Raw genomic sequence first — 20,034 nt, 5'->3', positions numbered from 1 at the left:
GGGACAGACTGGAGTGGAACTATTGCAGCCTCTTTTGTAACACCCCAAACTGGAAACAACTCATCAACAGAGAAATATTTGTGTGAATTGTGGCTTTTGTCTGTAAGGACTATTAGACCGCTATGGAAAAGAATCGTTAAATCTTTTTCCGCAAAGAAAACTAGAGAAATGTCCATGAAAAATCATTCATTGTGAAAGTAAGGTGCTGTATTATATGTAATATGACATTATTTATGCAAAATTAAAAGGGAAAACAAGTCAACCCAGTACTATATGAGTACTAAGTTTCTGAGAGCAAAGGAGATGGAAGGAAGGCCGTACCCCAAAATGCTAAGCAAATGTTCCTCTTAGGTTAGGATCTCAGGGGGTTGAGGGAAGATCATTAACTCTTGTAATGTTCTCTATATTGTTTAATTATATTAAGCATGTTTTACTATTATAATTTAAAAATCTGAAGACAAAGTAAACAAAGACTTGGACATGAATTCCAGATCTGTGTCTTGTAACCTAAAAGGTTTTTCAATTTCTCCAAACCCTTCTCCTTGTTTATAAAATGAGAACACTCATCCTCTTCTTAGAATTTTGAAACAAACACATCAATTTACTAACCATCTACTGAGAGCCCCCTGTGGTGAGGCACTGTGCCGTGGCTTTGGCAGTGACACCTGCATTAAGAACCACACCCTCCCAACTATGATATGTGGCACAATTGTTTGTTTGCCTGGCCACACAAATGAATGAGCCACAATGACACTTCTTGCTCTGTGGCAAGATTGGAGGAAAATTTAGTGGTAGCGAGCTTTTGATATCTTCTCCACTTGACTTCGCAGGGCATCCTTTGCCCACACAGAGGGGATTCCTGCCCAGGTTGAGGCCCCCTTCTCCCTATCTTTGACAGTAGCCACCTTCTATCTGCATTGTATTTCAGATACAGAGCCCAAGAAGAGAAATGGGGTGAAGTGCTTCATGGTCATGGTGGTCATCTACCTGATACTGCTCTCCATAGGCGCTGGGTTGCTGGTGATGGAAGGTAAAGCAGTCTTGGCCCTGTCTGGTCCCTCTGGGGGTGACTGAACATGGCCCTGAATGACACAGGGCTTAGATTGAATGGAGAGCCCTGGGGCCATGGCTGCCTACCTGCTGGGAGGGAGTTCTCAGTCCCCCGGTGGCCACAGTGATGGGGGTAGGAAGGGGAAGTGGAGAGGGAAGTGTGGGTTGGTTGCATGCGTGCATGTGTATGTCAATGTATCATTTGTGTGTGTATGTGTGTGTGTGTGTGTGTGTGTGTGTGTGGTGTGTGTGTGAGAGAGAGAGAGAGAGAGAGAGAGAATGCATATGTGAGCCTATGTGTATCTAAAGCATTATTTCACATGAGTATGCCATGAGCATCTTACTTACATCAAAGGTTTTCAGCCTCTGAATGGGAAGGGGAATTGTTGATCAGAGTGTTCATTTTAACATGACTTTACTTTTCAAAGTGTTCCCAGTCCAAATGTGAAGGTCATGAAGCAATTCTATCAGCAGACACCAAAGTCACTCAAGAATATGTGCCCAGCTGACATAAACATATGTCAAATGCTTATTAAGGTCACACGTGAATAAGTCAGACCAGCACATTAGTTGTCATGCATTCATGCCCAGAGCATGCACAGTCTTAACTGTATGAAAGTTGATGTTTGATTGTGACACAGTGGGTACATCTCTAGGCCACGCAGGAATATTCTGTGGATGTGTAATGTTATGCCTGAGTGTGAAGTGCACATGTGCAAGATATAGGAAGAGCTCTGTACTCACACTAGGTCCTCACAGCACATGAGCTGTGTTTATATATTCAGGACCCATAGAAGTTATGTACATTTGACACAAAAATGTCATGATGTACTCAAATGCATTTGGCTTTAATGAGGTCCCTAAAAGGATGTTTTGGGTGGGCTGGGGTGTCCAGTTCGGATTCTGCAGAAGCGGCTCTGGGTCCTAGAGATTCACTTTGAAAATGAGACACTGGCCTCCGAGGATCATCCATCCTACTCCTTACTCTGGTCGGAGTACCTCCCTCACTCGGCTGCAGATGCACCAAGGCTGCAAGTCCTGCAGGCCCAGCTGATCCAGGTCCACAACAGGCAGAAGCACTTGCTGCAGCAGGTGGACAACTTCACTAAGAACCAAGGTTTGGCCCCCTTGCCTCGGATTGGGGCTCCTCAGAGGAGGATGGGAGAGAGAGAGCTGCTTGTTCAGGGGCAGGGGGATCTTTGGGCCCAAATCTCCTTCTTGGGCAAGGGGGGACTTCCAAAACCCTGGCCCAGTATGGGACCGTGGGGCCAAGACACAGGGCATGAGCCATGTGGGGTGGGCATGAAGTTACATGTCCCATGGGTGCCACAGATAGGGCTCTGTCCAAGCCAAGGGGGAAGTGGAGAGGGAAGTGTGGGTTGCATGCATTCATGTGTATGTGACTTCAAGAGCCAGGAACTGGAGCAACGAGCCCAAGGCCAGGTCTGAGACACAAAGCTCTCAGATTGATCCAGAATGTTTAGGAGAATGGGTAAGATGCAGAACCTGGGGCAATTCCCAGGAACATGACCATGCAGCCAACTAACATTAGCCTATGACTAGGAGAGAATCATGATGAGCACCATGCTAGTTCAGGAGATGCAGGAATTGTGAGAGGGCCTGATGGGAAAATGTAGTGGCTTAGATGGTACGGCTGCAAGCAGAAGAAAATGGAGCCAAAGGTGAAGACACCAGGGTTCCTCCTTCTCTTGATCCCCTCTGGGTCTTGTACCCACCACTCTCAGGCTGTCCCAGACAAGAATGCTAATTTGGGCAAAACCAGCTCCTAGGTGTGACCTGACTGTTGCAGGGTTCGCATTGTTATATGGAGCCTGGGGTTCTTGCTCTGACCCCTGTGTCTGGGGTGAGCTGAGGCTTAGAAGAGTGAGCTTATAGCCAGGGTGCTGTGCCCACTGAAGCACATGCTGGACGCAGGTTCCAAGAGGGCAGATCCCACCAGAGGCTGACGCCTCCCCAATGAGCGCAGATGAAGGCCAAGTCTGGATTCAAAGAGAGGGGAGAGTGTGGCAGATAGGCAGAGTCCAGGCTCAGACAGTTAGACACTGCGAGAGTTACTCTTTCCTCTGAGAGGTGAGGGAGCTGGTTTTGATTAACATGAGAGCCCTTCCTTTAATCTGAGGTACTTGCCCAGCTGATTTGGTTTCATAGTCTTCTGACATTGTGAAGTGCTGTCCAGGGTCTCAATCCCCTTTTCACACTTCTAGGGCTCCCAGGGATCTACGACTCTTGGATATAGATGACTAGTTACATCTAAACATCTGGCTCTTTCCTAAAATATTCCAAGGTGTTTGGCTCCCATTGTCCAATTTCATCCTGGAGGAACTGCCTCTCTGGGCCAAGCTGGGAGCTCTGGGTGTGTGCCACTAGCTCAGCCTACATACCCTCTCTCTTTCTCTTGCAGAGCTGTTCCAGATCAAAGGCGAACGCGGGGCTCCAGGTGGGTTCATTTCCATGATGACTCATGCTGTCTTTCCTACAATCTTCTCCCATGGGCCCTTATTCAGGTCACACAGGGGTCAGGGACACCTAGCTATCAAATCCTGAACTGAGTCTCAACAGTGACCTTTTCTGAGACCCCGTGCTGAAGTAAGGAGTTCCAGTACCCAATTCTATTTCCATCAGTCCGGTCCCCATTCTTGTGTATATAAAGACAGCAATTCTATTCTGAAATACAGTTAGCCCTTCGTGTCCGCAGTTCTGCATCCACAGATCCAACCAACCGTGGATCAAAAATATTTTTTAAAAAATTTCAAAAAGTTGATTCTTAAACAATACAGTATAACAACTACCTACATAGCATTTACATTATGTTAGGTATTACAGGTAGTCTAGCCGAGGGGGAAGTGGAGAGGGAAGTGTGATTTAAAGTATACTGGAGGATGTGTATAGGTTATATTCAAAGTGCTATGCCATTTTATATAAGGGACTTAAGCATCCTTGGATTTTGGTATCCATGGAATCCTGGACCCAATCTTCATCAGACACTGAGGAATGACTATAGAAAGCTTCTCCACCTGATACCCTGGCACAAGTGCAGGTGTTGCCACTAGGAGACCCAGAATCTGTTGGCCTCTCTCCAAATGTGTCACCTCAGGCAACGCCTATGCCTCTCAGAAAGTCACTTTTCTCCATGCTGATGTGAGGAGATGCTATGGTCTGAATGTTTGTGTCCCCCCTGACCCCAATTCATATGTCGAACTCCTAACTCCCAAGGTTATGGTATTAGGAGGTAGGGCCTGTGGAAGATGAGTAGGCCTTGAGAGTGGAGCCCTAATTAATGGGATTTGTGCTCCTGTAAAAGAGACCACACACCCACAAAACCCAACCAAAATAGAAAAAAAAAAAATAAAAACACACACAAGGACAAAGAATCAATGGAAACACCGAGCTACCAGAAGCAAAAGATAAAATGATTATAGGAAAATCTCATATTTCAATAATCACCCTAAATGTAAATGGACTGAATTCACCAATAAAAAGGCATAGGGTTGCAGATTGATCAAAAAACAAAACCCAACCTTATGCTGCCTCCAGGAGACACATCTCAGTTCCAAAGACAAATATAGACTCAAAATGAAAGGGTGGAAAATGATATTTCAAGCAATGGCATTCAGAGAAAAAAGGTACTAATATAGGTTGAAATAGACTTCAAAATAAAAAAGGTAAAGATACTGAGGGACGCTTCATAATGATAAAGGGAATCATGCACCAAGAAGACATAACACTTATTAATATCTATGGACACAAATAAACAAAATTAGGGATGAAAGAGGGGGATTTACAACAGACATCACAGAAATACAAAGGATCATACAAGAATACTATGAAAAAGTATATGACACCATATAACCTAGAAGAAATAGACCAGTACTTAGAAAGATACAACCTTCCTAGACTGAATCAAGAACTAAAAAGACCAATCAGCAGTATGGAAATTGAAACTACCATCAAAAACTTACTAAAAAGTAAAAGCCCAGGACCAGAAGGCTTCAATAATGAATTCTACCAAACGTTCAAAGAAGATTTAATACCTATTCTCCTCAAACTCTTCCAAAAATATCGAAGAGGAGGCAACACTTCCTAACTCATTTTGAGGCCAATATTACTCTGATACCAAAACGTGGTAAAGATAACACAAAAAAAGAAAACTACAGACCAATATCTTTCATGAGCACAGAGGCAAAAATCCTAAATAAGATAATAGCGAACCGAATACAGCAACATATTAAAAAGATTATATACCACGATCAAGTGGGCTTCATCCCAGGGGCACAAGGATGGTTCAACATATACTAATCAATTAATGTGATACACCACATAAACAAATTAAAAAATAAGAATCATATGATCATATCAGTAGATACAGAAAAAGTCTTTGACAAGATACAGCATCCATTTATGATCAAAACACTTAACGAAATCAGTGTAGAAGTACCTTAACATAATAAAGGCCATATATGACAAACCCTCAGCCAATATTATACTTAATTGTGAAAAACTAGGACGTGGTTTCATAGTGTAGCAATTAGCACATCTGCTTCACATGCAGAAGGTCCTGGGTTTGCACCCCAGTAGAGCCATGGTCCATGGTCTACGTCCATGCCACCCTGAACAAGCTCAATGTATCGGAATCTAAGCAGGGTAGGACCTGGTTAGTACTTAAATGAGAGACCACCTGGGAAGACCAAGTGCTGTAGGCATAAATAATAATAAATAATTAAAAAAAAAAAAGAAAAACTAAAAACCTTCCAAGATCAGGAACAAGACAAGGCTGTCCACTATCACCACTGTTATTCAATATGACATTGGATGTCCTAGCAAGTGCAATCAGGCAAGAGAAAGATATAAAAGGCATCCAAATAGAAAATGAAGAAATCAAACTGTCACTATTTGCAGATGACATGATTCTCTATATAGAAAACCCTAAAGACTCCACAAGAACACTACTAGAAACAATAAGCAAATACAGTAAAGTCCCTGGATATAAAATCAACGTTCAAAAATCCATAGCATTCCTATACTCTAATAATGAAGTGTCAGAAAAAGAAGTGGAAAAAATAATTCCTTTTGCAATTGCAACAGAAAGAATAAAATACCTAGGAATAAATCTAACAAAACATGTGAAAGACCTATATAATGAAAACTATAAGACCCTATTAAAAGAAATCGAAGAAGATACAACGAAATGGAAAGATATTCTGTGTTCTTGGATTGGAATAATCAATATAGTTAAAATGACTTTATTACCTAAAGCATTATACAGATTTAATGCAATCCCTTCAAACTCTCATTGGTATTTTTTTTAAAGAAATAGAACAAAAAATCGTCAGATTTGTATGGAAGCACAAAAGACCCGGAATCGCCAAAGCCATCCTGAGAAAAAAAGAACGAGGCTGGAGGCATCACTCTGCCTGACTTCAAATTATACTACAAAGCGACAATAATCAAAACTTAATGGTATTGGCAGAAAAACAGACACACAGACCAGTGGAACAGAATCAAGAGTCCAGAAATAAACCCATGTTTATATGGGCAAACAATTTTTGACAAAAAAGCCAAAAATGTACAGTGGAGAAAGGAAAGCCTCTTCAATAAATGGTGCTGGGAAAACTGGAAAGTTACCTGCAAAAGAAAAAACTAGACTGTTCTCTATCACCACACACCAAAATTAACTCAAAATGAATTAAGGACTTGAACATAAGACCTGAAACAATAAATTGCATAGAAGAAAACATAGGAACTAAACTCATGAACCTTGGACTTAAAGAAGATTTTATGAATTTGACCTCAAAAGCAAGGGAAGTAAAAGCAAAAATAAATGAATGGGACTACATCAAAATAAAAAGCTTCTGCTCAGCAAAAGAAACCATCAGCAAGGTAAAGAGACAACCATCCAAATGAGATGGTTTGCAAGCAATGCCTCCAATAAGGGCCTAATATGCAAAATATACAAAGAATTCATATAACTCAATAACAACAACAGCAGCAAAAATGGTCCAATCAAAAAATGGGTAGATATACAAATGGCCAACAAACATGAAAAGATACTTAACATCGCTAGCTATTAGGGTAATGCAAATCAAAACCACAATGAGATATCATCTCACACCTGTTATCAACAAGACAAGTAATAATAAGTAATAACAAGGTTAGAGAGGATGCAGAGAAAAAAAAACCCTCATATACTGCTGGCGAGACTGCAAATTGGTACTATTACACTATAGAAAATAGTATGGAGGTTCCTCAAAAAACTGATAATTGATCTACCATATGATCTAGAAATCTCTCTGCTGGGTATTTATCCCCAAAGACTTGAAAACTCATATCCAAAAAGATATTTACACACCGATGTTCATAGCAGCATTATTTACAGTGGCCAGAACATGGAAGCAACCAAAGTGTCCTACGATAGATGACTAGATAAAGAGGCTGTGGTACATATATACAATGGAATATTACTCAGTCTTAAGAAGAGATGAAATACTGCCATTTGTGACAACATGGATGGACCTCGAGATAATCATGCTAAGCAAAATAAGCCAGACAGAAAAAGTTGAAAACCACATGATATCACTTGTATATGGGATATAAACCTAAAAGCAACAAACGAACAGGACAAACAAACAAAGACTCATGGATGTGGAGAATAGACTAGTGGTTACCAGAGGGAAGGGGAGGAGGGAGGATAGATGGGGTAAAAGGGGCCAAATATGTGCTGACAGAACGAAATCTAACTATGGGAGGGGAACACGAAATGCAATATATATATATGCCTTACTGTTAAATTATACACCTAAAACTTACTGCATTTTGTTAACCAATGTCACCAAAAAAAAATTAATTAAAAATAAATTTTAAAAAAGAGTGAGAGAGACCCCACAGAGCTTCCTAATTCCCTCTCCTATGTGAGGGTGCAGCAGGAAGTCAGCCATCTGCAACCCGGAAGAGGGCTGTCACCAGAACCTGACTATGCTGACACCCTGATCTTGTACTTTCAAACTCCAGAACTGTGAGAAATAAATTTTTGTTGTTTATAATCCATCGAGTGTATAGTGTTTGTTACAGCAACCAGCATATACTGAGACAGGATAAGGAGCCCTTTCCTGCCCACGCAAGTCATTGTGAGACTCGAGTCTGCACAGCAGAGCGGCCCTTGGAAAGGTAGAGCACTGCATACGAGTGGCAGCAATAATAGATGCCATTTATTTAGAGACTGCCACATGTTTTCCACATAGCCACCTCAGGATAGCCCTTAATAACTGGTGTATCAATCTCACTTTGCTGACGAGGAAGCCAAGGCTCAAAATGATTTGACTTGCACAAGGTCACCCAGGTAAAGGAGTAGGTCTGTCTGACTTGGTCTATCTCAGAAGACATCATCTATATAGTTGTGTCTTGCCTGCTAGGCCATGATCTTCTTGTAGGAAGGAGCTCTGTCTTTCTTTATCTCTTTCTTTCTTTTTTTTTTCTTTTTTATCCTTCCACATAGTTTGGATGGTCCTTGATATTCAGTGACGGTTTGTTAAATGAACAGTGGTGTGAGTGGGTGGCATTGTCACCCCACCTTGTTGGTTGGCTCATTGGTGTGTCTGCTCCTCGTCCTCAGGTCTTCCAGGTCAAAGGGGGCCTGACATCCCTGGCTGAGAAGGGGGCCAAGGGATACAGTGGAGCCACTAATACCTCCCGCTTATCTACTGACCCTGTAATCCTCTTTCTCCTCCTTGTCCGGGTTATGTTCTGAATTCTCTTTTCTTTCTAGGTCCCCCAGGACACCAAGGGCTGCCGGGAATCAAGGGAGAGGCAGGTAAGTGGGGGCTGGGTATGTGTACTGACATGTATAGCAGGCTTTCTCAGAGAGGCTGCAGATGGCTGCAGACACAGACAGCCCACTTCAGTGTCTAAATACCCTGTGATGTCTGTGTGTGAGGGAGGCCAGCCTGGAGTGAGGCCTTAGATGGGCTGGGGATTCAGGGAAGCACTCTGCATCACCAGAGGGGTTTGGATGCTCCAATCTACTCTTTGGGATTCAGGAGGCCAAGCCTGTGAGTATCACTTGGGAGAGTCAAGCTCATGGGTGGGGCAGCAAGTTTAGGATCTGACCCATCTACCTTCATCATGGACCTTGACCTTGGTAACATTCCCTTACCTTTCTGAACCTCAGTGTCTTTGTCTACAAAATGGGAATAAGAATGCTGCAGAGGGTCACTGGGGGAATTAGCAATAATGATGAAAAGCCCATGATTGTTTCTTTAAGGCTGTAGCCTAAACCTGCCCAGCCATCTTACAAATGGCTACAGCATGGCCAGGGCAGAGAATGTGAGAGCTCAGCTGCAACCCCCAGGGGAGGGGGGAGACCCAAATGTCAGAGCCCATGACTGTAAAGTCCAGTCCACTCTCCACTTAGACTCTCCAGCCTCCAGATCCCTGTTGGGCCTGAGGCTACTGAGATGTAACAATGTAAGGACAATAAGGTGAGCCTAGAGAAAGAGCAGAATGAAAGGATTTACAGGGAAGGAGCAAATAAACAAACCAACAGTCTCTAAGCCTCTGGGCCACTGAGGCAGAAAGAAAACACCAGCAGTTATAGAAAGGAATCTTGGTAGCAGGGAAAATCTTTTTGGAGGAACTAATTTTGAGGAGGAATTTAATAGAAGGGATCCCAAAGAGTGTCTTGTTCTAAGTCTTCAGCAGGGGTTTTTCCAGGAAGATTTTCAATGCGGGGGCTGGACAAACAATAGAAAGAGAGTTTATAGTACAGTGAAGGACCCTCACAGACACTTGCACACCCACATGCTCACACATGTACATGTGTGCACACACATTTATGCAACCCTCTCCCACACACTATCACACTCGTGCACATGCTCACATGTGCACATACACTCCTACACTCATACTCCCCTTGTCTCTGTGTATGTGCATGTGCGTGTGTGTGTGTGTGTGTGTGTGTGTGTGTGTGTGTGTGTGAGAGAGAGAGAGAGAGAGAGACAGAAATCTCTTGCGGGATGCCTTGCCCACAGAAGGAGCTCTAGAATGTCAGATGATTAAAGCTGAGGCCATGGAGTGACTGAGTTCTTTTCTTCTTTTCAGGCCTCCAAGGACCCAAGGGTGCTCCAGGGATGCAAGGAGCCACTGGTAGTTTGTGCTTCCTCTGCTTGGGATCAGTGATGCATTGACCCAGGCACTGTGCCAGCTGTCCCCAGTGTCCCCCACCCCGTCCCAGAGCATTAACATCCTCATATAGTCCTCTTCTCTTGAGTCTTACTGTACCTTGTCAGATCAACCAAGAAATGAGGAAACACACTCCCAGACTTCCTCTGGAGACCCCTTTTCTTTCTCCTCAGAATGCCCCCATTGTCTAGGAGCTTGTCTCCAAGAAGATGATGGGAGCTCACCTCACCAGCCATTCCCTTCTCAGGCGCCCCAGGACCTCAAGGAGAGAAGGGCAGCAAAGGCGATGGGGGTCTCATTGGCCCCAAAGGGGAAACTGGTGCTAAGGGAGACAAAGGAGACTTGGGCCTCCCAGGTAAGGACTATATTAGTGTGTCAGTGTTTGCTGGGAAGCCTGCAGGGCTGGGCCTCCACTCTGGGCAACTGTGTCTGTTCAACATCCACTAAGGAGTAGGGATATGCTCTGCTGACTGGCATCCCAAGAGTATAGGTGTGGTACCTTCTGTTCAGATGAGCAAAGGACAAGAATACAAAAGCTAAGAGCAATGCAAGAGGGGCAACAGTGTTATGCCAGGCACAACTGGTGGCAACTGGGGACATAGGCAGTGCTAGGAGCTTGGAGGAGAGAAAAGTGAGGCACTGAAGCAGGGGTCTGAGGTGGGCTTGAGGAAGAAGGGGAGCTTGGCTGGCAGTGAAGGCAAAGGGGTTGATTCTAGAAGGGGAACTTCAGAACCTCCCTCGATGGCAGATGCTCTCTCTAAAGCACTGCTTCTCAAGCTGGGGGCCGTGAGTAAAATCTATTTGGGATGCTTGTTCAAAATGAAAGTAAGCCCCAACAGTTTGCGTTTTAGAGACCCTGGATGATTCTGACGCTGGAAGTCCAGGGAGCTTGTTCTGAGGAACACTGTCCTAAGATCTGGCTATGACTGAGTGTGTTCATATTTTTGTCACTTGGCCTCTTTTGTGGCCTCTTGGGGTAGCTCTGGGGTGCAAGATGGGAAATGAAGGCTGCAGAGCTAGCAGGCTTAGTTGCCATCCCTGCCCTGCACCTGTTCACCTGTGTGACTAGCACATGAGTTAGCCTGATAAGATTTGAGCTCTTCATTTCAGAAAAAAAATGGTAACTAAAATAATAAATTATACACACCTTGCAAGATAGTTATAAGAGTTAGAGATCATGTTTTCAAACTCTACCACGTGGTTGACACTAAATAAATGACAACCATTATTAATAGTAGTATTAGTGATCCTGTAAGGTAGGAAGTGAAGGACTCCAATTCCTAGATCAGATAGAATTGGGTTCTAATTTGGCTCACTAGCTGTGTGACCTTGGGCAAATGACTTAACCTCTCTGATCCTCAATTTACTCACCTATAGATGAAAGATAATAATAGTAATCTTTAATGAGACTTAATCATAATGGGAATATAAGACAGAAGTATGATACTGTACCTGCAAATTGAAATTATTTAGATTATAAGAAACTAGGTACACTTGCCTTCAGGAAGACAGCCCTTAGCAGGGATGTGTCAGCCATCCTCAGATATTAGAAAGGCACTTGTGGAAGAGAAAATAGACTTACTCTAGTAGTGCCCAGCAGAAGAATTAGGAACAATAGACAAAGATTTCAGGAGAACCAATTGTGCCATGGTAAGGGAGGAAGAACGAGTTAAGACTGCTCCATGGTGAAATAGGCAGATGAAGGTCTTAGGGAGCAGCTCACCACTAAGGAGGGAAAGAGAAGGTGCAGAATCCTCCCAGGTAGGACTGAAGGGACATCCTTGCAGCAGGCAGACAGTTGGCCTCTGAGGATGACTCCCAAAGTAGAACACTGAGGTCTCTTTGCAATGGAAAAGGGAGGCCCAAACTTTCTCAGGGTGGCCCTGCCAGCCCCAGAGAAGGGAACAATGGCCAGGCCTTTGCCCTCTAGTCCTTTCTCATGGAGTCTGAGCCATACTGTTTTTCATCCCACACTCACCCATTGCCACATAGGAAGATATCGAGTCCACACCCAGTCTCAGGCCCAGAAACGCTGTGGTTAGTGAGGGGAAATGTAGCAGTTTCAGTTCTTTAGAAATCAGAACTCCAACCTTCCCCTCCTCTTCTCAAATTTCCCCTCCCAAGATCTCTCAAGATCACAAAATCTCTCTTAGCCACTGCTTGCCCAACCCGGCGGACAGGGCTGGCTAACCAAGTGCGACCTGCCCCTGTCGTACTGAGGTTTTCCGCTCTTTGTCCCAGCCAGTAGGTAATGCCACAGTGGTGAAGTTTCCAGGGACATAGTTCACCTTTAACTCTGACTGGAAAGTTCTGAAGTCAGACGCAGCTGTGATTCCTCAGCTGGTGCTAGACTCTGATCTTTTCGCTGATACTGCTCTGCTTCCAAGGTTGTCCCTTCTGATGGAGACACAGAAGTCATAACAACACAGACTCAGGCCCGGGCCATGCTCAAGAAACCTCATATGACCACACAGCTGCCATAGCATGATGGCCCTGGCTGGCCCAGAGCAGTAGGGCACCAACAAATTCCTCCAGGGAATAATTCCTAGTCTTTTCAAGTGACATTTGGTTCTTCTGCTGAAATGAACACTCTGAATGACTAAGGACTGCTATCTATACTGTTTGTACCTGTTGTAAGAGATCTCAACTGTAACCAAGTTCTTTATGGTAGTTTTGTTTTCCGTCAAGGAATAATCATCCTCTGAGTGTCCAAACCATCTCCAAAAACCTAATTCCCAAGCCTTGCCTCAAAGCTTAGACACGGGTTTGTACGACAGTTGCTTCTCTCCCTTCTCTTCAGACCATTTTTTGGTCCTTTCCTCATTCACTGAAGAGGATGCTGGTGGCCTTCTGAGTCCATCCCAGTTCTGTATCAGGAAATTAATAGAATGGAGACTTTGAGCCAATTCCACCCTAACAAGCCAGCCCCAGGGCCTGAGGAAGTTGCTCAGGGTGGGTCTTTACTGACGGTGGGACTTCAGCAGCTTCTTGAATATCAGGTAGCCCGTGGGTTGCCAATGAGAAGGCCCCACATGGTACAGCTGGGAAGGGCCATGCAACTTATTCCCAAACCAAACTCGCAATGTGAGAAGGGGTTGGTGAGTCCTGTCCTGTGAGGAGCTGCCCTCAATTTATATGCACCAAGCAGGGGCAGAAAAGAAGAGAGAGCAAAGGACGACTGAGAAGTGTACAGGTCAGGATGAGCCTTGAATGCTGATGACAAGTGGAAAATTTGAAACCTTAGGCACCAAGAAAGCCTATGGCTAAAATGCTGGCAGGAAAATGAGCTGCTGCAATGTTTTTCTCTCCATCAATGCCTTAAAGCTTCTCTTCTCAGCATTTGAGGTCTGCTGTCTAGAATATTCAGATTTCAATTTGGGAGGCTTAAAAAATAATTCCCCAAATGCAGACACTAAAATGATCCAGCACTGATTAAACCTGGGCTGTAGTTCCTCCCAAGGGGACTAAGACACTGATCTGGGCCCTGAGAGTCTGGCTTCCAGGTCTTACACTGCCCATTGGCCAGGCCAGGTCACCTCATCCACATTTCCTGAGTTTCCATTTTGTCTCTGGGGCAGAGTTGTATGCTCCTTGAGGGCAGCCATCATATCTTCTATTTCTAGGCTCCAAGTAGGAACTCAAGGAGTTTGAGTTTGGAATTTGGGTGAAACGGGAAGTGTGAGAGTGGGACCTGGTGCTCAGGTTTGCCCTCCTCCCATGGCTGACTGTGACTCCTTGGTTTTTCAGGAAGCATGGGAGTGAAAGGAGAAATGGGAGTCATGGGACCCCCTGGAGCCCAGGGGAGTAAAGGCGACTCGGGGAAACCAGGCCCCCCAGGTAAGAGGCTTCATGGTCAGGTCTCCTGGCCTGTGATATTCTTTTTCTTCTGTCAGGCAGAGCTAGAGGGGGAAAAAATCTCTAAATGTCCTTCTTCTTTTTAGGTGTAGCTGGAATTCCTGGAATTAAAGGACATCAAGGTAAGAACTGTGGGAATCTGGACATCATTCAAGTTCCCACTGCCCCTGAGCAAAGTTAAGTCCAGGACCTGACTCCATTATCTCATTTCATTATAGGATTAATCTAGAGCATCTAGGGTCTCTAAAATTTGGCCCCTCCTAAGAGGAAAAGAGCAGCATGCTTAATTGATAGTCCTCTGTAGAGTTTTACCTTACTCTGCCACCCAGGGTCGGAGCTGGACATTTGTAACCCAGAGTTCCTACTGAGTTTGCAAGCCCTGAACTGCAGCAGTGAATAGAAAAGATTGGTAGATTGCTGAGAATGTAATTTTATTCCTGCTATTAGGGCTACTTCATGGTTTCTAAAGCTGCCCAGGGAACATATTAGATGTTAAGATGTTGAGAACATAGATGTGTTGAGGGAGGGGCAGCCGGGCCCTCTGCCAACCACCTAGCCCTGCAGTCATAACTTAACTTTCAGGACAACCTGGAGAAAGGGGACTTCAAGGCCCTCCGGGTGCGGCAGGATCCCCAGGTGCCAAGGGTGAGCCTGGAAGCACTGGAGCCACCGGACCAAAAGGTGAGCTCCTTGGTCCTATGGTAGATGTAGGGACTGATGCATGAAGATCCAACTAGCTCAGCCCTTATGCCCACCATGGTGCCTGTTGTCTAGGACCACCAAGGAGACACAGGTAACAGAGGGTGTGGGTAGGTGGGTGGGCAGCATTGCTGGGTGTCAGGGATGGACAAAGGGGAGGACTGGCTCCCTGAGGCCCCACCAGAAGGAGGTAGAGGGTCTCCTGTGCTCTGAGCCTTAAGGCCCTAGGGCTGTTCTTCCTCTGCCCAGGGTCTCTGAAAAGCTTCAAATACCATGACCAAAGCTCCAACATCAAAAAGAGCAAGGCACCTTGCCCCACTCTTCTTCTGGCCTACAATGGGGCCTCAGAGGACAGGGCTCTGGGTTTGGGAAGGGGGGTTGAGAAACCCCTTCTCGCATGCTTTCCAAGGGTGCTCAGCCTGGGAGGAGTGACCTGCAGCAACTTAGCTCCCAGAGACCAGTTTCTAGACCACTGTGCGAACTCAGCCTAGGTTATAAACCGTCGTTCTGATTTGATATACTTTATAAACCACTACGCCAATTTTATCTAGTCACTACAAAAGTGTGGGCACCTGCAGTGGTCTAGAAAGTGTAGGCTACCATGGTGGGTGCTGAGCCCCTATGATGCACAAGATCTGGTTTCTGTCCTCAGACATACAGGTTGGTGCAGTAGACAAGCAGGTAGACTTTTGCCAGACTGTCAGGCACACTCTGATGTGGGCATTTATACAAAGAACTGCCACATGCCATTTAGGAAGCAAAGTACAGGCCAGAAGGTATTGCGGCAATGCAGGGCTGTGAGAAAAGGGCTGTGTATCTGCCTGGGATGTCTGTGGGCAATGTGCCACAGCCTCTTCCTCTATCAGAGCAGAGGTCATGCTGGTGTTAGCCAACCTGTATGCCCTCACCCAAGAGCTGTGTTACAGACACACACCAGAGGCAGGTCCTCTCAGTTGTCATTGAACAAGTGGTTGACTGATTGATTTCAGTGGCCTGGGTCTGCTTGGGGTAGTAAAAGGCAGACCAGTGCAAGGGTGATGTAAGAGCTTGAGCTGAGTCTTGGAGGATGAGTAGAGCTTAGCCACATGCAGGAGGGGAAGAAAAGTCTAGAAAGAGGGAACAGAGCAGGTGAAGTCACAGAGGAGTGAGGGAGGACTCTGTAGGTTAGTGTTCCTGGCACGTGTTTGGTGTCTAGGGTTGGGATGTGGGGAAGTCAGGAGCTCTGGTCAGAGGGGTGGGTGGGGCCACCTCCTAGCCAGCTTTGGAATCTAGACCTTTGACTTTTGGGGTTTTCCTGAAGGTCGTCAAGAGCTGTAGTGCGGGTAGCTCCTATAGCCACTGTTCTTCCAATCTGGCAGCCTTGGAGTTGATTTCTTTTTCGCAACTTGTGTCAGTGTAGGCAAGGGCTCTGCTACCTGATGCCATATAGGTGCCACCTGAAGGCCACAAGCAAAGTCTCACCTTCCACAAAGACTCCACCTGTGTATGGTGGCCAAGTGGCCCCAACTTGTCAGCTGCCTCTTCTCATCTTATACCTCCTTCTTCCCTGGTCCCAGTTCTTAGGGTGTCTGATTTAGGGGCCTGAAGCTGTCTCGCCCCCAAGTTTCCTGCTTAGCTTCATGGAGATGACAACTTTCCCCCCTCAGTTATAAACAGTGAGGTCCCCTCCTTCTCTATTCCCACCCCACCATTGCTAGACTAAGCTAGAATATTAAGGGTAAAACATGATTTTACCCAAAAGGGCACTGTGCTGACTCCTCAGGCCCCAGCTTGTATCTCCCACTGTCTGAGGTTAGGGAATCTTGCCCTGCATGCTGCATCCTGGGAGAGTTTTATAATAAGAGCAGCTCTTGACAATGAGCATTTTCATGACAACCCAATGAGCTAAGTAAGCACTCTTGTTAGTGCTATTTCACAGTAAGAGATGGAGCCCGGGTGCAAATCCAGACCTGAGCAATCCAAAGCTTGGCCTTGTACATTATACCCCATTAGGCCATCTTCTACCCCAGGCAGCCTGAAAGTTCCCCTGCCCCCATCAGAGCACTGATGAGCAACACCCCTCCCTCCATCCCAGTGCAGGATGGATGAGAACAGAAGCTGCAGCTGTTTATTCCACTCTTAAAAGGAAACACAGAGCTCTTATGCCCTGTTATGGCTTTTCCTCATTTATCCAAGACCCCACCCCCATTATAGCACACAGTCTGGGCATCATTTTTACCCCATCATCAAGTCCCTGTCTATCTGCTGGGCACCTTTACGGGAATCTCCATCAGACAGGCCTAGTGGCAAATAGCAACCAGGAAAATTCTAAGGATGATTCTTTAACTCTAGCTGCCCAAGTAAACCTGGTAGTGAATTGCATTTTCAGTTTGGGGCATGTGATAATTACAACTTAATACAACTTGCATAGGTTCCCCGCAAAAACCCAAATGCTTGTCTTGATCAAGTAGCCAATGGTCCATGTGAACATCTCAGAAGGGATTTCTCATAAAATGATAATCCGGCTCATCACAGCCAGGTCTATAGATCATCCTTAAGTAAAAGGTTAATGAACTTTGGGAGAGGTTAGATTTTTGAAGTGGGAGAAAGAAGGGTGATTGGTGAGTGGCAGTCAGATCTTGCCATGGGAGATAATACATACTCTCCAATGTCAGGACATTGGTATTCCCCAAACTAGAGGTCTTACGATGTTTGTCCAGTTTTCATTATATTAAGCCAGTTTTTCAAACTAGTCTATTTCCCATTTTGTAAATAAAATCATTAATCTCTCAAGAGATTATCTAGCTGCACTGGATGAAGTGAAAGAAATTACCACCATGCCTTGGCTTGACCTAGATAACAGAGAGATCTCATTTTTATGCATTAATTACAAAAAGGAAGAAGTCTGTTTATTGTTAATGATGCCTCTGGGCCAGACATTGTGCTTTAGTCCCATGATCTTAGTGGATCAGTACATGACCTTCCTGAGCCTCAGTTTCCTCCTCTGTGGGGTGAGAGGAGTAACCTAGAATGATATCTGGGTTCCTGCCAGCTTGTCAGCACTCTGGGTTTGAAATAGGCAATTTTCAGTCAGAGCAGGAACATACTAAGATTTTAGGCAGTACACCAGCTCAACACTAAACAATAGGAAGGAATGTGCTCTCTAAATGAACTGCTTCTGTGGGAGAAATCTCTTCTCTAAGTAAACACTTTGCAAACAAATATTCTGGGCTCTCTCGACTTGATAAGTTTGTGATACCCAGAGAAACACAGTTTGTTTGTTGTTAAGAGGAAAACTTAGCATTTGTTTGCTTTTTAGTATAGTTTTACAACATCCTCATCTAGATCCTATTTTTCAGCCATTCTCTCTCTCCAATCAGAACACTGCCTTGATTTATAGTGTAATTCCTAGTCCTTTGATTGAATATAGTCGAGGCACTCAGCGAATGGTCCTCTAGAAACCAATGAGACTTGGAGAGAAATCACACAAAACTCAATTTCAGTTTCCTCTACTTGAAGAGGGGAGTTTTAACATTATGTATATAATGTTGCCCATTATATACATATCAAAGGGCATTTCCTCAAGGGCCAGAAGGTTTTGGGAGCACTCAGACATGGGAGGGGCTGGGAGTTCCTTAAAGACCAGAAGGCTGTTCACAGGAGGCTGGCTGTGAACTGTTCCATGAAGACTGAATGAGATGTATTTGCAGTCTCTGGACCAACAGCATCAGCATTACCTGAGAACCTGTTAGAAATGCAGTCTCAAGTCCCCATCCCAGATGCACTGAATCTTCTACTCTGGGTTGGGTCTAGCAAGTTGTTTTTTTTTTCACAAACCCTATGCAGGTTATTCTGAGGCAAACTCCTATTTGATTACTTGTTTAAGAAAAAGGGGTGGCTGGGACTGTCTTTGGGATCAGGTGGACAGCCTGAGTGAAACTCCAGGAAGAAAGCAGTGAGCTGGCAGCTACAGGCCCAGTGAGAGGCCCAGTGGAGGCCAACCATGGGTTTCAACTCTATCTTCACCACTCTCTGTGTGACCTTGGATAATCCCCTCATGTCTCTTGAGTGTTGGCTTCCTCCTCTGTAAAAAAGGAAATGGCTCTGTCTTGTAGGGCGACTGAGAGATGGGAAAAAGCAATGTAGGTAAAGCCCCTGGCATGGTGCCTAGTACAGTGCAGGCATCAGCGGATGCTGAGTCCCCAGGAGGAGAGAGGTTGGGAGGGAGGGTGTAAGAAATGAAGTGGGGAGGGTCAGGTCACAAAGACCACGGATGTAGTGAATAGGGGCTTCCCTATGGTTCCTGTCTGTACAGAGTGCTTGTCATTCAATGCTTTAGAGACAGCTGGAGAGGGGTACTTCTTTGAGGGGAAAGTGAGGGGGACAATAAAGGAAGGTCACAGTGCCTGGGGTCCCTGAACCTTGCTTCTAGGGAAAAGCTCTTAAGGTAGAGATTTCTGCAAATAAGGCACCCTGTAGGATGCAGACAGAGACGGCCAAGAGTCTAGCTGTGGAGCATTTTTCTATTTAATAACAACCAAAGATGTGTTTCCGAATGTAGTTCCACTGCCCTAACCTGGACACATGTGATTCAGATGCAGGTAAGCACAGGAAACATCTGCCACCTCTGCTGGTTGACCTCTAGTCAACAGCAGTTAGGAGGCCTTGCTGGGAAGCAAGTCCAGAGCTCATGAGGAGGCTATGGACCCCACGTCTGAGGTTCTCTTTACCTGGGGGGGAGACAGACACATGCAAACAGGTTCCACAGGGCAACATTTATTGAGCACTTGCCAGACACAAGGCTCAGCAGTTGACACAGAGGACTTTATTTAAGTCTCACAGCTACCCCTTGGGGCAGCCAGGAGACTCAGATGAGGAAAAGGAGGCTCAGAGAGGGGGTCACCTTGCTTAAGGTCACAGAGATGGACACAAGCCCAGGGTCAGGTACCTCCAACTCCTAGAAGAAAGCTCTCTGAGGCTTAATCCTGTCCCCATCCCTAAAATAAGGGACCAAAGCAGTTGACCTCTCAGATCCTTCCAGAGCTTCCTGCTTCCCTTGGTGCTGAGGTGTGTAGTGGCAGCTCGTGGCTCCTTGGCCCTCTTTCCCTACTCTCCAGGCAATGCCCAGCCTCAGGTAAGACATATGAAAGGCTACCAGGAGCCAGGACTTCCTTGGCTCATTATTCCAAGTGTCTTAAAGAGACCTGCCAGGCCTCTCACCTGCCCTCCATTGACCAGCACACAGTAGGTACTCAGGAA

General features: G+C 45.3%; 1 protein-coding gene across 1 annotated transcript in view; it reads left to right on the top strand.

The window, feature by feature from the left end:
• The window catches only part of MARCO (macrophage receptor with collagenous structure), a 35,683-nt gene that overhangs the window by 10,461 nt on the left and 5,188 nt on the right, over nucleotides 1-20,034 (top strand). Inside the window, exons 2-10 of the mRNA XM_039872688.1 lie at nucleotides 929-1,030; nucleotides 1,946-2,167; nucleotides 3,473-3,508; nucleotides 8,831-8,875; nucleotides 10,162-10,206; nucleotides 10,490-10,597; nucleotides 13,990-14,079; nucleotides 14,184-14,219; nucleotides 14,680-14,778. Coding sequence (XP_039728622.1) covers nucleotides 929-1,030; nucleotides 1,946-2,167; nucleotides 3,473-3,508; nucleotides 8,831-8,875; nucleotides 10,162-10,206; nucleotides 10,490-10,597; nucleotides 13,990-14,079; nucleotides 14,184-14,219; nucleotides 14,680-14,778 — 783 coding nt within the window. The remainder of the gene's footprint in view (nucleotides 1-928; nucleotides 1,031-1,945; nucleotides 2,168-3,472; nucleotides 3,509-8,830; nucleotides 8,876-10,161; nucleotides 10,207-10,489; nucleotides 10,598-13,989; nucleotides 14,080-14,183; nucleotides 14,220-14,679; nucleotides 14,779-20,034) is intronic.

Source organism: Pteropus medius, unplaced genomic scaffold (assembly GCF_902729225.1).
Source record: "Pteropus medius unplaced genomic scaffold, Ma_sr-lr_union100, whole genome shotgun sequence".
Taxonomy (NCBI): domain Eukaryota; kingdom Metazoa; phylum Chordata; class Mammalia; order Chiroptera; family Pteropodidae; genus Pteropus; species Pteropus medius.
The sequence above is the reverse complement of the archived record's forward strand: the minus strand, read 5'-3'. Positions and strand labels throughout refer to the sequence as shown.